Consider the following 15,982-nt stretch of genomic DNA (forward strand, 5'->3'; position numbering starts at 1 on the left):
AATGAAAGCAGGAGACTAAATAGCTCCAAATGTAACTTCTTTATTCTTTTCCTGGTTATTAGCTATTAATCTTTCATTTTATATTTATTTTTAGGATTAATTTATATTAAGAAATTTCAAAGAGCAACAAATTCCGAATTGATTTTTTTTGACGGGGAAAACACGGTGGCAAAACACAAAACACCCGAGGCAATTTCTCACGGTTTCCATTCCTTTGTGGCGACAGTGCAGTGACATATAGTGCGCGCGCGAGAAAGTAAATAAAGCAGCGCGGCGGAAAATAATTCGGAATAACTGCTCATTTGCCGGCCACGTGTTTGCACAGCGCGAGAGCATGAAAAGACAGATAGCGCGCGCGGCCGCGCGCGCGCGTTTATTTACTGGAGGGCGCGTGTCGCGCCAGCTAAAATAAACGCCGCGACCCGCCACGTCTGATTGCTGACAAACAACCCCTCGGGGGCAGGGCAGTCAGCGAGCGAGCAAGCAGCTGACCCGCGTTGACATCTCAGCCCCACCGCGCGACCCGGCGCACACTTGAATTTCATCGCTCCTCGGGGAAAAGCAGAAATATCCGAAAGCGGCAAAAATTCGATGTTTAAGTTGGAAATTGATGTGTTTTTCATTGGCGTGTTGGCACTTTCTTACTAATTTAATTGGAAATTAATCAATAAAATTTCGCCCTGAATAAGGACGAACACCAGATTATTTAAAAATTGGGAAAGGCGGAAAAAATTTGTAATTAATTCAGAAAAATCTCAAATTTTATTTTCTGAAATTTAATTTTCAAACCAAATAAACAAAAATTGACATTCTTGGGCCATATAGTCTTGTCATTATTCACCAGTTGTATAAACACTTAGTATTAGAAGCCGCCAACAGATGGCGCTACCGTATACTTTCATAATAAATTCAATTTTAAGTCATTTCCGCCGTGATTTTAGTCTCATTCCTGCCACTGCGCATTCTCCACTTAATTTTCTTTCTTTTGACGTGTTGGAAACCAAAATCGGTTTAGCCAAACGCCGTAAAAACGTGAAAACTATTTTTTGAAATGGAAAATCACTTCCAAAGTTTTTACGGCGAATGGCTGGACTAATTTTGGTTTCCAGCACGTCAAAAGGAAGCATATTAAGTGGAAAATGCACAATAGCAGGATGGAGTCTGAAATCGCTGCGAATTTGCCTTAAAATTAAATTTATTACGGAAGTATATGGTGGCGCCATCTGTTGGCAGCTTCGAACACTAAGGATTTATACAACTGGTGAATTCCTTTGATAAACTGTGTCGGTTTTAATCTAATTATTAATTATTTGGCTACTTTACCAAGGGAAAATTAACAATATTAAGTAATCAGGGTTCACATAAACCCGATTTTTACCGGCGAAACCCACTGGATTGCAAAAAAAAACTATATTTTTCTGTGTTTTTCTGCAATTTTGCTTAATTTAATTAATAAATAAATTATAGTCTGCTCAAGAAACAAAGGGATTTATTTTCCACCATTCAGTGATTTGTTAAGCGACATTAATTATGTCTTAATTTTATAAGTAATTTCTGCTTGGAATGAACTAATTAAACTGATAGCTTTCGTTTGATTAATTATTTCTACAGCGATCATAATATAATTAAAATATAGATTAAGTAGAATTGAAAACTGCATGAAAATTAGAGTTTTAAATAGCTGTATTTTAATTTTTCGTATAAACTAACTGAATGTATACAAATTGCAGGGAAATATTCCTAACGATGATAACTAGAAAAGAACAGCACGAAGCACGATTTCGGAGTTAATGTATTATTAAGTGTGTTTGATACTATGGTATTTACTAAGTGAATATATTTATTTAAAATTTTAGTATTAAAGTCTAAATAAATTACTTTTCATTTACAAAAATGCCATAAATTATTTTACAAGTTTTTGAAATTAAATAAAAAGTTTGTTTAAATAAATTAAAAATTATAAATTACAAATTTTTCCTTTTAATTAAAGACTTTAAATTATTAAACAAAATTATTAAATGTTTTAAATTTTTCTGCACACTACAACAGATTTTGTTTTACATAAAAAAGAAAAATGCCCCTCTAATTCATTAAATGAGAAATTGATTAAACGCAGACAAAAAAACCAGGCGGGTTTGTGTGACCGCACGCGAGTTTTTCATTAAAACTGGCTTTTGATGAGAGTGAAGTGCATCGGTTTGATTATACACACGCGTTGCAGATGAGCGACGTCGCGATTTCAATATATTTATACACTCTGCGCCAGTCAGCCATCCAGTCAGCCAGCCAGTCAGTCAGTCGCCCCGCTCACTTTATTGGACACGTGTGTGTGTGTGTATGTATGTTGTGCATCAACGAACTGTTTTCATTAGTCTGTCGCTGCTTTTTTGCGACATGACGAGAGAGAGAGAGAGAGAGAGAGAGAGAGAGAGAGAGAGAGAGAGAGAGAGAGCCAGCCAATTAAACGCGGATCGGACGCGCGCAAACACATGCACACACCGCGCTGACAATTGTTAATTTGTATGCGCGCGCGAGTCAACTCAAGTTTGCATGTAAAACAGCGATTTTGCTGTTTTGTTATCTCTCAATTTGCATTTTTGTGCAGCTGCAAACTCAGATTTAATCATGTTTATTCGATATTTTGAATTTTGTTATGATAAATTATGGGCAGGTTTCCTTTAGGATTAGAAAATTGGATATTTATTGAAATTTATTTAACAATTAAATGTGTATTTTTTAAAGCTAGATGTTTATATATTTTATTTTTCATGTAGAAACATTATTTAATGAAGAGTTTAAATTAATAAATAGTAAATTTTGTAAATTTAAATTAAGGAACCTAGCATTTAACGCGCACAGCAAAGACATTTAAATTTGTGTCCCCAAGAATAGCCTTGGTTTCTCTTTAAATTGTTTACAAAATGTAACCAAAAATGCATAGCCAATTAATATCAGTTATTGAAGCTATTTTTCAGTCAAATATCGGAATTTTTTAGCTCCTTAGACAGCAAGTGTTTCCTTAAAAAATAAAAACTCGCCATTGCAAAATGCTTTTAGTGTCTGGTGCAACCAACAGTTGGCGCCACTGGTTACTTTTTATTTCTAGCTATTTAAATCAAAATCGGCGTAGATTTTTTCTTTTAAATAACAAAATCTTTGGTGTCGTTTTTACGGCAATTGGATGAACCAGTTTTTGTTTCAAACTCACCAAAAGGAGTAATTTTTTTAACATAACGCACAACCGATAAAAGTGGATTAACCGCAGGAGCCATCTGTTAGCGGTTTCAAACACTAACAATAAGAGGCTTTCACAACTGGGGAATGGCGAGAGACGAATTTATCGCTAAAATGTGGTAATAAATTGACAATCTTGATATTTTCCTAAAATTGTCAATAATTTTCTGATTGAATTTTTTAATTAAGTTTTTTCTGAGCCCCCAATTATTTTCTTCTTTCAGAGAGCAGGTTTTAATTAAAAATCAATGTGCTATAGCTAAATTTTCGTTCAGATTAAGAACACTCACTGATTGTTAATGTAAGAGAAAGTGTACAAGAGAAAGATAAGCTGATATTGAATTAAAATGAGTATATATGTGGCTCCGGAGGGAGACGAGAGCAAGGAAACGAAAAATATAAAAATGAAGTGGCGCGGGGAGTGCTCCAGCGCTCGCTATCTCAGTTAATTTCCCAAAGAATAAATTAAACTCAGATATTTTTTAATATTGTTTTTAGATTAAGAATAAAGGCGACTTAAATTTTAATCATAGCTTTAAAGTCCTGAGAAAATTTCCACAAAATGAGTAGAGCACTCACAATCAGATCTACCTGCCAACAGAAAATAAATAATTTATTTGAAATAATAAAAAATTGTTAAGGGATGATGGAAGATTAGGAACAAATCGGCCGAAAAACCATGTAAGATTGAAAGAAATTCGAGAAAATTGATAAACCTCTACTTTAATAAGCATTTGATCCTATTTATTCCCTATACCTTTTGTTGATGTAAAATCAGTGGAAACGAATCAATCGATAAAGTGCATTAACTGCAGGCGCCATCTATTAGCGGTTTCGAACACTAAGATGAGGCTTTTGCACCTGCGGGAACTTAATTTGTAATTTTTCCCAGAAACAAAATTTGAAAATAGAATGAAAATTGTTCTATTTTTTTCTATTAAAAATGTCAATAATTTTTCTGACCCTCCAATTGTTGAGGTTTCAAAAAATTTATTTGCTGGCTCAATTCCCGATCAACCGATTGTTAATTTCCGAAGATTAATTTTTAACACGGCCATTTTATAAGTTTATAGAAAAACGACTAATAATTCGATTATAACAAACAAATATAATTATACAAAACAATGCAACAACACAAAATAACTACTGTTGAAAAATTCATCCAGGTTGCTGAGAAATTTGTTCAAAATGTGAAGAGCACTCGGCTCTACCTGCCAACAGAAAATAATGTTTTTAGTTAAAAAAGAAAATGGAAAATAAATGGAAAATCTGATAAAAATCAGCGACTATATCAGTGGTCCTTAAAAAATCCAAGAAAATCGGGAAAAATCTACGTTTATAAGCATTTTGATCCCAATTAAACCCTTTTTTCAATGCTATATGAAATCTAGTAGAAATGAAAAGTCACCTTTAAAAAGTGCAACAATAAAAATGGATCTAATAGTTACAATTTAATTTCTAGCCCGATTTTGAGAAAAATACATCTATTTATTTAATTCAAATAACGCATTCTTAATTATCGGTGATGTCTCTGTTCTTCTGGCCAACAAAATAAAAGCAACAACAATGTCAATTGGAAATTAATCTTTTAAAAGAATTAACAGACAAATTAGTGTTAATTCCGACATGACAGTTTCAGAGGAGATAACTCAGGCGTAAAATCAGTCTGAACTCACCTTTTGATCAGCTGCAGCGAAATGTTGGCGTCGAGATAAGCGCGCGTGGTGTGCAGATCAAAGAGTGGATGCGGCGACGACACCAGCAGCCGCACTCATTTGCATGCGTGCCCGAAAATTAAGAGCGGGCGTGAATGATGAGGATGCGTGCGTGTGAGTGAGAGCGAGGCGCTTAAATCAAAGCATCTTGGGCGCCGTCGCCGTCGCCGCCGCTCCTTATGCTGCGTGCGCCCTCGCTTCGCCTCGCCACTGCACCCCTGCCCGCATCTTGAGCTCGCCATCATGTCAGCCCGCGCCGCGGGGGGCGGCGACTCTCACCCCAAACCACGCCTCGGCAATAAATAGGCGCCCCTTTCTCGCAGGCGCCGCACAAGAAACGCCGCCGCCGCCGCCGACGCACCACTCGCCGCGCGCCGCTTTTCCAAACACAGACCGATTTTTGACAACCATTCATAAACATTTGATTTCGCTGATCACTTCAATTGGAGTTTCTTGAAAATCTTCTGGGAAAAATATGCAGAAAGAAGCTGATTAAGTTAGATTTATTCAGGGGTGACAATTTAAAATTATTTGAAATATTGTTGGATGCAATAAACAAGTTGCCATAATAAAAAAGGAACTTTTGCTACATTAAAAATTCAAATTTTCTCCAAAATTCCCAGCGTTTGACCACATTTTCTTTGCAGATTTCGATTCCTCTGGTTGAGATCTGTCCAACAGCGTGTGAAACCTTTTAGAGAAACCCTTTGTTGTGAAATAAAATAGGATTTCAAGTAAGGAGACAGTGCTAACTTTGCAGCCACCTTTCTAAAAAATTTACGCTGCTAATTAGGTCAATTTTGGCTTCAAATGAATCCTAGGGGATGAGTTCATGCATTGGCAACAGGCATTTTCCTGCATTTTGCAGCATAATTTCTCTTAAAGGTTTGAAAGAAACATTGTTGACACCCTGCTGTTGGCATGGATTCTCAGATTTGTTCGATAAATATGCTGAAGTGGTTGTCCTAGTAACCCTATGTAGCGCGCACCCTAAAATATTTGACCGAAATTCCTGAAATTTCCTATTTTACAGCGGCGCTCAAAGATTGCGATTTTTTTTATATATTTTTAAATAATTCTTATTTATTTTAGAAAGGAGAAAATTTTACTGGGATATAGATCAAATGCAGAATTGTGTTAAAAATTATTTGATGTGTGTTTATTTATGTCCCTGGTCGCCAAAGAATAATTAATCATTGCACAAGAATTGAGATTTTTAAATTAATTATAATACTGATGATTACAAATTGTCCGTAGTGACCAACTAAATGGTGAAATAGCAAAAATGCGTGGCTCATATACCTTTTTTTAGGAAACGAATTTCAAGGTTGAAAACTGTGTTAATTTTGGCACATGAAAATGATGATTTTTTTGGAAATATATCCAGACTTTCACCCAAATTTGATTGAAAATAAATGGTTTGATTGAAATGACTTTTCGAGGTCATGGTTGGAGAATAAGAACCACGTCCTGCCACCCGGTGGCGAAATTTTCCGTTCCTGGCTTCGTTTGAAATGCTTTTAATCGCGAGGAAACTAAACCTGGACCTAATTTGATCGTATTCTAACCCCTTTTTGGTCATTAATACTAGCAGTTAAACACCACTGGGAAATTTCAGAATATTTTTTGCATATTTTATTAAAGTGGAATGATACTGGGCAACAATTGAAAATTATTTAAATTGTTGGATGCCTTAAACAATTTGTTCAACAATTTAAAATATTAAAAAGGGCCTTCCAACAATAAAAATTAAAATTTTGCCAATTTTCTCCAAAATTTAGAGAGCTTGAACATATTTTCTTGGCATATTCCGATTCCTCTCGTCGAGATCTGTCCAATTGTGTGTGTATGCCACTTATTGGGGAAACTCTTGCTTTTGAAATTAAATCGGATTTCAAGTAAGGAGACAGCCATTACCATTTGAAAAGCACGCTAACTTTCCAGCCAATTTTCTCAAAAAATTACAGTGCTTCTTAGGTCAATTTAGGCTTTGACTGAATCCTAGGGGACGAGTTTATGCATTTTCCAGGCTTTTCCAGTATCATTCCTCTTTAAAAAAAAATAATATTTTTAGCAACACGAGTACTTTAAAATCTCTTTTTTGGCTAGAATTTCCAGAATTTTTAAAACTGTCTTCGTGTTTTGTTAAAATTAAAATTGCTCATTTAGCTTAGACTGCGGAAACCTAAAATTGGATTTTTTACTGTGGCAAGGTCCTTTTTTGATTGTTGCAAATTGTAGGACAAATTCTTTCAATAATTCAAATAATTTGCAATTGTCGCCCTGCATTAATCCTCTTTAAAAAGAAGATGAATTCCCTAGTGATAAAATCAAATTTGATTTGGATTGGCTAAGTTTCATTGTGATCATATCTTCAACCCTCAAGGCGCAGACAAACAGAAGATGACATCTCCGAGTAAGATAATTTTGTAAAATCATTAATTTAGCTATCGCTACAAATGACACCAAATCCTTTATATAATTAGAAATTTAATAGTTAATCTGGGCTAGTAAAATTAATTAAATAACATTATTCTTAGTAAAATGCAATAAACTAATTTTAATAACTTAAAAATTATTTAATATTCATTTAAATTTAAAGTAAAATTATTAACTGATTTTATATTAAAGTAATTCGATTTTAAGCTGTTAAAAAATATTTTATTTTAAGAAACAAACAAACTATAAATATTATATTATTGTTTTACATAATAATTAAGTTCTGCGTGTCGCACACTCAAATCTTAGGCAAGAGAAGGCTGTATAAAAATTTGAACTCAGCTGTATTTTTACAGCTCCGCTCATTTAGCACAACGAAATTGACTAATTGCGACTTTACAGTCAAGGCAGTAAAATTTTTAAGAGCGTCTCCTTCCATTTAACTAATTCAATCAGAGGCACAAATTTTTACTGCTTCGCCAAGTCACAGAGGGGAGAAGTTGAAATTTCCTATTAAAAATACGTAATTTAGGAACGCCTGTAAATTAGTCTTCCTGCTCGACCTGAGCGTAAAGCGGGACTGCGTAAATGTACGACACTAAATAGATTTAGTAAAAATTAAGCGTTTTATTTATTTACTTTCATCACTTCTACATAAATCTATTTGCCAATCAGCTCGGCTTGTTTGACTTGCAACATTTTTTCCGCCTCTCCTACGTATTTATCCGCCATCGCAGTAATCTGGAGACACATTCATTACAACCACATTAAAATTAAATTTATTTCATCAACAAAACGCACCTGTTGCTGAGCTGCGAAAACGGTGTCTTCAGGCACGTTGGACGCCTTTTTTAGGCTTCGAATGTGTTTATTCTGCACGTCTTTGATGGCGTCTCTACCCTTGATAAAAAGCGCCTTTGCGTTTTTCGCCAGCCCCTCTCTGTGTTCTTTGGTCACTCTGCAATAATAATAATTGTCCACGGAAATATTATTTCGCTCCTCTCGGCTCGGACTTACACGGGGATGGGGATGAAAAGGGTCGTGCCATCCTGCTGAGGGTTCAGATTCATTCCTGACTGTTTGATCGCCTGCAGAATGTTGGGAATCGACTGCGGCACCGACGTGCAATTCACAACCAGCGTTTTTGGGTTTTTCCGCACCACCTGAGCCAGCTCGTTCAGGGCGTGGTCTTTTCCGTCGAATTTTACCTTGATCGTTTCGATGGAACCTGAAATAAATGATTAAATGTTCTAAGAAGGTAATTTAATACAGTACAAATCATTGGTCATGAATGAAAGAAACTTTGAAATGTTTTACAGCAAACTGTAAATTTTTAATACAGCTCGCAATAATTTATTTATTGTCGATTAATAATTTTTTAACTGATGGAAAGCTTTAAATAATTATTTAAAACACTCGAAAAAATTATTAAAATAAAAAAATCAGACATTATTTTGTTTAAAATTACCTGTCGTTGAACGAAGAGACAAATTTTTAACAAACTCGTCCTTAAGGACGACGAGGGCCTTCTGCATCTGGGCCTTCATGGCGTCGACATCCAAAATTTCGGCCAATTCATTTTCATTGACGGCGACGGCGCCTTTTTTCTTGTGCTTGCCGTCGGAGCCGCCTTTGCCCTTGCCTTTGGCGTAAAATCTGGTCAGCACCGAGAAGGTCGTTGGCAGTTGCGGCCGCAGGAGGATTTTCTGCGACTGGCAGACGGTGCCAGCCCGCAAAACGGTTCCCGAGCGAACCAGCAGAGTCAAAACTGCCCTTTGACAACTCATGCCGCCGCAGTTCTTGTCAAAAAATTGGGCCAAACCGGCAAAATCGCGATCAAAACAACAGCAATGTGCCTGAACAGATGAGGTTTAGTTGAAATTCTCACATTAGGCGCCATCTTTGAGGGGTCTGGGAACTGCACTGTAAGGATGGTAGGACAAGGAGTGAAATAAACTTCATGTTAAGGGGTGTTTTATAAGTTTTAAACAATCAAAACGATTAAAATTTATGTAATATATTGTTTTAAAATGTAAAATTTGATAATTAAATTTGTTTTTCGCATAACTGGCCCTTTTTTAGCATGAAGTTTCTATTACTCCTTGTTCTACTCCTCTTTCAACAAACTACGCCGTAAAGATGCATAGAGAGACACCTAACGAAGGTCAAGTGAAATCGTTCAATCTGATTTCTGATCTTTCTGATTGGTCAGAACTTACATAACAAACTTGTTATATTATTTGTTTATATTTTTGCACACATAACACAGTGACTGTCAAATCAAGAAGTGAGACGAGACTGCAGACGTGCCGCCGATCAGGTCATGATTTTGAGACACTTGCGAGGCGCTTTTGCCCACGTTTTTCGACAGTATCGCAGCCAAGTCAATGCGGTAAGTCAGAAATCACGAATTGGCCACGACAACCCCCGAAAAATCAATAATTGGGCCTTAATTTTGGCGGATAATTAGTCTGGCCTCGATAGTCGCCAGCCAAAGACCAAAGGTCGGTCGACGGCTTATCGATTTTTATTGTTTTTTCCTGTCAAGAATTTTTATTTCAAGCAACGTGTTTTTAAAGATTAATAAAAATTTGTATTTATTTTTAAGGCAAAAAATATCCCGGCCCTATTCTCGGCCTTTCTTGGTGCTGGCCGAAATAAGAATTTGCTGCTCTGGATTCCGACTGTGACAACGGTGCACACTTTCAGCTGGTCGAGGCAGCAGTCCAACGAGCCAAATATTAAGGCACTCGACGAACTCTTCGACCAGAATAAATTCGAGGAAATCTGCCAACGACTTGCTCCACACAAAGTTCGTATTTTTAAATTTAAATTGTTTAATGAAATGAAATTTATAATTTTATTTCGAAAGGACGGAGACAATGTGGAATTCCTCTGGAGGTACGCCAGGGCCCTGTACAAGCGTTCGAAGGTGGCTGCAAACGAAACCGATAAGAAGAACCTGGTGTATGAGGCTTTTGCGGTAGTCGAGAGGGCGTTGCAGCGAGGCGCAAAGGTCTCCCCGGTGCACAAGTGGTACAGCATCTTGCTCGACGCCAAGAGCCACTTTGAGGGCACCAAAGCCAGAATCACCGTCACTGAAAAAGTCAAGGAGCACATGCTTGTGAGTTTATTTTCATTATTAAATCCTCAAATTTGAAAAGTTTAATTTAAATGTCTAAATTTTAAAAGTGTGGTTGGTGGTTTTTGACGAAAAACAGTCAGTAAAAAGTTTAAAGGGGTGGTGGCGTCGGAAAAATCGCGATATCAGGTTGAGCTACCCTGAAAAAGGTCGTCAGGGCAGGTCAGGTGGGAGGGCTTGGTGAGACCTTTTGTTTAAAGTGGTGTGACTCATCATCAATCCGTCGAATTTAAACAAAAATTAAACCAATTTCGCCTGAGAATGTCCGAAAACCACGTTTTTTGAACTCCTAGTTCCTCAACTTTCAAGATAAATGGTTCAATTTAGTGTTAAAAGACGTGAAATTAAATAGTTCAGAGTTCCCGTGTTGTGGATTTTTTTAATTTTTGTCTTGGTGGAAAAAAATTGGTCCGAAAACACCCCAAAAAACGAATAATTTCTATTGAAATAGAAAACTTATTTCTTTTTTGATAAAAATCCTGTAAAATGTTGTTTATTCGATACCTATCCGAGATGGCTAGGCGGCAATACCGGGGATAACTCGGGCTTTGGTTAAAGACTTTTTTTAAAATTTTGAGCTTTTCCGGAAATTGGACATTAAAAAAATCGTAGCAATTCGAACAATGGTCAGATCTTGGAAAACTGAACACTGGGGGACGTGTCCCACCGAGGGGCATCGAATGGTGCCTGAACGCCGTTCTCCGGCCCATGGGGCCTGGGCTGGGCCCCGAACACTGAAATTTTGTATTATCCATAACACGTTTTTTCACCTTTAAAATTAATAACTCTGCTCCTATGGATCGTAGAGCGAAAAACCAAAGTTCGTTTGACTCGCCGTAAAATTCTGCGTCTAATGAACCCAAAGGCGGCCCCCGTCCGCCCCCTCTACCCCAAAAGCCCCCAAAATATGCAAAATTCCCATTTTTCTTCATTTTTTAAAATGAAACATTGGGCCGGAGGCCGATTTTAAATTTATTTTCCTTCATTATGTACCAAAAGGTGTCAACTAATTTGATTTAGCTCCGAAATTCACGTTTTTGGTGGAAGATAGGGCGGTTGGGTCCGTGGCCCCATTGGCCATCGGTAAGAACCTTCTATGCTTGGATATTTTCTTCAAAAATAATTAAATTTTCGCCACAAGGACAGTGGTGATTTCAATTATTTTAAATGTTTGCATCAAGTAAATAAACTAATAAATTATAAATTAATTATTTCAACAGAAAGCCGTGGAGCTCGATCCAAAAGACTCAACAACGCTGTACATGCTTGGCCTGTGGTGCTACGAAGTGACAGTCCTGCCCTGGTACCAAAGGAAAATCGCCTCAACCATTTTTGCCAAGCCCCCTGATTCCTCGTACGAGGAGGCCCTTTCGTTCTGCGAGCGAGCAGAGAAAATATCTCCAAACTTTTACAGGTACTAGATTCTCCACTGAATTTATGAAATTATTCTTAAATAATTTATTTCCAGCCTGAATCTCCTTCTCATTGGCAAGATATACGACAAACTAGGCCAGAAGGACAAGGCTGTTGAATTTTTGAAAAGAGCTAGAGACTATATTCCGCTGACTGATGATGATATTAATGTGAGAGGAATTTTAATATTAAAAAATGTTGGTTTTATTGAATTAATTCATTTTGCAGGCCACTAAGGAAGCCAAGGAGATCCTCACCAGCATGGGAGTGAAAAACTGAAGAGACAATCTATAAAGTTTAAATAAATCTGCATGTGATGTTTTATGTGCTAGAAAGAACCAAGAAGCTGCTGCACTTAGCCAAAGGACCACGTTCAAAATCAATCAATCAATCAATCAATCTCCCAATTTAATTCCTCAGACGCACACCACACACAAACCATTACCGCAACCAGTTTGTTCTGAAGGTGTGTATAGCTAACGTATAGAGATATTTTAAATGTATTTGGGAGACGGAAGAAATCACAGTTTATAGAGAAATTGGTGCCAGATTCGCGTCAGATCAGGAATTGGGCGGCCTTTTGCTCCCTGTAAAAGTGTCACGAGTGTTTTTCCACTCTGAAACGCTAATTTTAACACAGTATTTTCGGAGGTTTAATTCCGTAAGCGCTGAACCCCAGGAGACGCCGTACTTGCGCGAATCTGGTTACCACGGTTATAGTTTATAAATTTATAATAATTAGTAGAGATCAGGTTGATGTCTGTGTTTGGAACCTTGAGACAGGACTTCATTATTTTTTGCTCTATTTTTTGTTGGTTCTTGGGAATTTTATTTCATTAAACAATTAAATTATATTGTTCTCTAACTATATAAGCTCTGCAAAAGACTCTTATAGTTTTACACAAATCCGTTGCTAAAATGAATTTTTAGCTGTTTTTATAAAAGCTCTTAAAAATTTTGTTGTAAAGTTAAAATTACGCATCGCTCAACAAACAAACAACCAAATTTTCCCTGTTGGTTTGAATGTTGCCCTTTCCTTGCAATTAGGAAATTCGTGATTTTTTTCAGTTATGCGCATTTTTCCGCTACCTAGACAAATTCAAAGTTTTAATTTGGTCCTCAGAATGAGTTAAAGAAAAATCGCATCTCTGAGCGACAATTGTAACCAGATAACCTGACTAAAACAGCTATAATTTATTTATCTTTAATTCCCAAATTAAGAAACAGTTCCAAATTTTTATTATTTATTGAGTAGGCAGACTGATTAGAAGGCTCAAAAGGTGCCATAAACTCTATTTAGATGAGATGGAAGTGTTTTTTTTTAAAGAGTGACTGCAAGCCCCTGCAAAATCCTCGTCAACCATAAAAAACCCTAACTAAAAAATTGACACTAAATTTTTAAGCAAATTTTCTGTAATGTTAGCATATTATTTTCTGAATGGTGAGGCCTGTCTCTGCACTTGAATTCTTATTTTATTTCCCAAAAAAGTGGCAAACAGTTGGAATGAAATAAATGGAAATCATAGCCAAGAAAATAATATAGCCAACAATTTTAATTGATGAATTTGTTCTATTGTTACCCTGTTTACCACTTTAAGTTGGTTTTAGTTTATTTTGTTTGCACGTAACAATCGATTGTCTCAAGTTCCAAACCTTGTTGATTCCTTGTTGCTCGCAGTTATAATTAATTGTTGATTTATTTGAGTTGTTAAAATGGTGATTTTAAAATAAGCTCTCTTAAATTCAAGCCAATCTTGTGAATCTATTTTAATTAGTTTTAATACTATTTTGGGAGGTGAAAGTGGAAAATTCAATTATTTGGTGATTTTTTTTGTAGGACTGAAGAACTTTTTATGCTTTCTTTATCAAGACATGTTTTTAATTTTCATGACCAGTTCGATCAAACCTTAATTATTGTGTTAAGTTTTATTAATGTTTTATTTTGAAGTCTGTATTTGCCGCGAATCATCTATTTAATAAAAGCATAACAATGATGTATGTCCGGAGAACACCCACAAAATTGCACTCTTATTTTATTTTAACAAGCACCTGCCAAGATAATCCGTCCACGAGGGACCGCAGAATTAGGCAATCGCGGAGAAAGTGCGGTATAAGCGGTTAGGGGCGCGCACCGCGTCACGCAACGCCGAAAAATATTAAAGAGGATTCGCACCCAGCGATTCAAATTTTTATTATTTGAGGCTGCGTCGAAAGGAAATTGATTTACTTATTTAATTAATATAACTGCATCTTTTAGTTAAATAATCGTCGTTAATACAATAGGGAACTGTATATCGATGGTTTAGATCAATTAGATAATACTGTACTCTAGGGTTTAACTTAAAAAATCTGAAATATAAATTTACACGAAATAAAATGAATTTAAAGCTTAACGTCTGTCCCATTTACCTAAGGCATTTATTAAGTATTGTATTAAAAAAATTAAAAATAATAGAATAATTTTTAAAATTAAAGAAAACAGGTTCAAATAGAAAATAATTTTGAACTAGAAAATTTGTTAGAGCTTTCATAAAAAAGTCAATCAGATGAATCTACTTTAGCGGCTTTTAAATTTAAAATCTGCAGAGTGCTGAGCATAATTTTGACTTCAGACAGAGCGAGTGAAGAGTGAAATATTATTAGCACTTTATGAATAGTAGTATTATACTTTCTCTGCTCAATCTGACAAGCAACGAAAGTGAGCAGCAAATCAGATTATAGTTGCAAAACAACTTATTCTGCATATAGCAGGTAGCGCAAAAGGCGTGAGCTGCAACGCCCATTCGATTCTCATTAAGTGATAAAAAAAGAAACGAGAGTGAATTTCTTTTTCATAAATTTTTTTTATTAAAAATACTTGTATGTCTATAAAATCACATAATTCACAGAATAGAATATTTACAAATTATAAATCAGACTGGTTTCTGGCAATGATGAGGGCAAATTTACAGCAGGATGGGTGTATATGGTTGCGGGAGAATTTTCGGGATGAATCATTCGTATCGAAGGGAGGTTCAGTCTGTCTTCCGAGGGCTGCCAGTGGACCGGAGTTGCGACGGGGAAATTGTTTGCATTTACCACCAGCCACCGTGGACGTCCTTCTCGATGTAGACGGGCACGGCCACGGGCACCTTGTGCACGATGTGGTGGTTCACGGTGTGGATGTGCTTGGGCACGTGCACGATGATGTGCTCACTAAAAGAGAGAAAATTGGAATTTTAATTATTAAAAAGGGTTAAAATTATTTCTGGTCCATTTTAAAAGAAAAATTTACTTAATCAATTATTTAAGAGAATGAAAAATAGGCAGGATTAATTTAATTTATAAATAAAATACAGTAAAAATTTTATGCAGCATGAGAGCGAAATAAAAAATAAATAAATAAATCACTTACTGCTTAGGTCCGAAGAAAAGAGGTTCGGGCATGGGCAGGGAAGCGACCATGGCGACGGCGATGAGGACCAGGAGGATCTGTGGGTGCAGAAACGACAAAATGAAATATTTCCTTTCCTTGGAAAAATAATTAAATTGTCGAGTACTCACGACAAACTTGACGGAAGCCATTGTTTTGAGGTTGAGGGGTTTGGTTGCTGTTTGAGCTGAAATAATCCTTTGAACTCAGCTGAGCGAGTGACTGATGCTGTGTGCCGAGCGAGCAGCCGTTTTATACCTGACTGAGAAGCGTGCGGGGTGGGGCGCGCGCGCCAGCTCGCTCAGGGTTTCTTTTCCTGAGCGCCCACCTACCACACAAGGTGCGTGAAATGTGCGTATTGAGTGAGACCGACACTTGATTAGACTCTCCTGATATGAGTAAATAGAAATTATATGAAAAGTGAAAATTACATTATTTTTTTCTTTTAAAGAGTTGTTGGCTTACAATTTTATAGATTGTCAGTTTTTTAAAAAGGAAAATAGATGAATTTTTAGCTGTTCTCGTTATTTATTTGCCCGTTTTGGATTGTTTAGTTTCTAGAGCACATTCTTAAATGTTCATTCTAATAAATCATTGAAATTTTTGATCTGGAAAGCAATGATTTGA

The 15,982-nt window shown here is 36.3% G+C and overlaps 3 protein-coding genes and 1 long non-coding RNA gene across 4 annotated transcripts in view; 1 reads left to right on the forward strand and 3 right to left on the reverse strand.

The window, feature by feature from the left end:
- The window catches only part of LOC135946862 (LIM homeobox transcription factor 1-beta), a 28,670-nt gene extending 23,563 nt beyond the window's left edge, over window positions 1–5,107 (reverse strand). Inside the window, exon 1 of the mRNA XM_065495297.1 lies at window positions 4,911–5,107. The gene's annotated coding sequence lies outside the window, so the exon portion shown is untranslated. The remainder of the gene's footprint in view (window positions 1–4,910) is intronic.
- Window positions 5,108–7,991: 2,884 nt separating this feature from the next.
- mRRF1 (mitochondrial ribosome recycling factor 1) lies at window positions 7,992–9,274 on the reverse strand. The gene is made up of 4 exons (XM_065493323.1): window positions 8,857–9,274; window positions 8,406–8,616; window positions 8,190–8,346; window positions 7,992–8,129 (listed from the first exon to the last, which is right to left on the reverse strand). The coding sequence occupies exons 1-4, from the start codon at window positions 9,173–9,175 to the stop codon at window positions 8,049–8,051; spliced, it is 768 nt and encodes a 255-aa protein (XP_065349395.1). The 5' UTR covers window positions 9,176–9,274; the 3' UTR covers window positions 7,992–8,048.
- Window positions 9,275–9,641: 367 nt separating this feature from the next.
- Window positions 9,642–13,963, forward strand: LOC135947361 (regulator of microtubule dynamics protein 1-like). The gene is made up of 6 exons (XM_065496187.1): window positions 9,642–9,780; window positions 9,997–10,200; window positions 10,261–10,512; window positions 11,751–11,944; window positions 11,999–12,113; window positions 12,172–13,963. The coding sequence occupies exons 1-6, from the start codon at window positions 9,712–9,714 to the stop codon at window positions 12,220–12,222; spliced, it is 885 nt and encodes a 294-aa protein (XP_065352259.1). The 5' UTR covers window positions 9,642–9,711; the 3' UTR covers window positions 12,223–13,963.
- Window positions 13,964–14,781: 818 nt separating this feature from the next.
- On the reverse strand, window positions 14,782–15,623 carry LOC135947366 (uncharacterized). Its single transcript, XR_010575621.1, has 3 exons — window positions 15,487–15,623; window positions 15,338–15,414; window positions 14,782–15,138 (listed from the first exon to the last, which is right to left on the reverse strand). It is a non-coding gene; the product is annotated as an uncharacterized LOC135947366 (long non-coding RNA).
- Window positions 15,624–15,982: the final 359 nt, after the last annotated feature.

Source organism: Cloeon dipterum, chromosome X (genome assembly GCF_949628265.1).
Source record: "Cloeon dipterum chromosome X, ieCloDipt1.1, whole genome shotgun sequence".
Taxonomy (NCBI): Eukaryota; Metazoa; Arthropoda; class Insecta; order Ephemeroptera; family Baetidae; genus Cloeon; species Cloeon dipterum.

Excerpts from the sequence above, each read along its gene's own strand:
- mRRF1 (XM_065493323.1), bottom strand. The coding sequence starts at position 9,175 with ATGAGTTGTCAAAGGGCAGTTTTGACTCTGCTGGTTCGCTCGGGAACC. Across the intron at positions 8,617-8,856 it reads GTCTCTTCGTTCAACGACAG|GTTCCATCGAAACGATCAAG; the intron begins GTAATTTTAAAC and ends CATTTATTTCAG. Across the intron at positions 8,130-8,189 it reads TTTTCGCAGCTCAGCAACAG|ATTACTGCGATGGCGGATAA; the intron begins GTGCGTTTTGTT and ends ATGTGTCTCCAG.
- LOC135947361 (XM_065496187.1), top strand. The coding sequence starts at position 9,712 with ATGATTTTGAGACACTTGCGAGGCGCTTTTGCCCACGTTTTTCGACAG. Across the intron at positions 10,201-10,260 it reads AACGACTTGCTCCACACAAA|GACGGAGACAATGTGGAATT; the intron begins GTTCGTATTTTT and ends TTATTTCGAAAG. Across the intron at positions 12,114-12,171 it reads TGACTGATGATGATATTAAT|GCCACTAAGGAAGCCAAGGA; the intron begins GTGAGAGGAATT and ends TTCATTTTGCAG.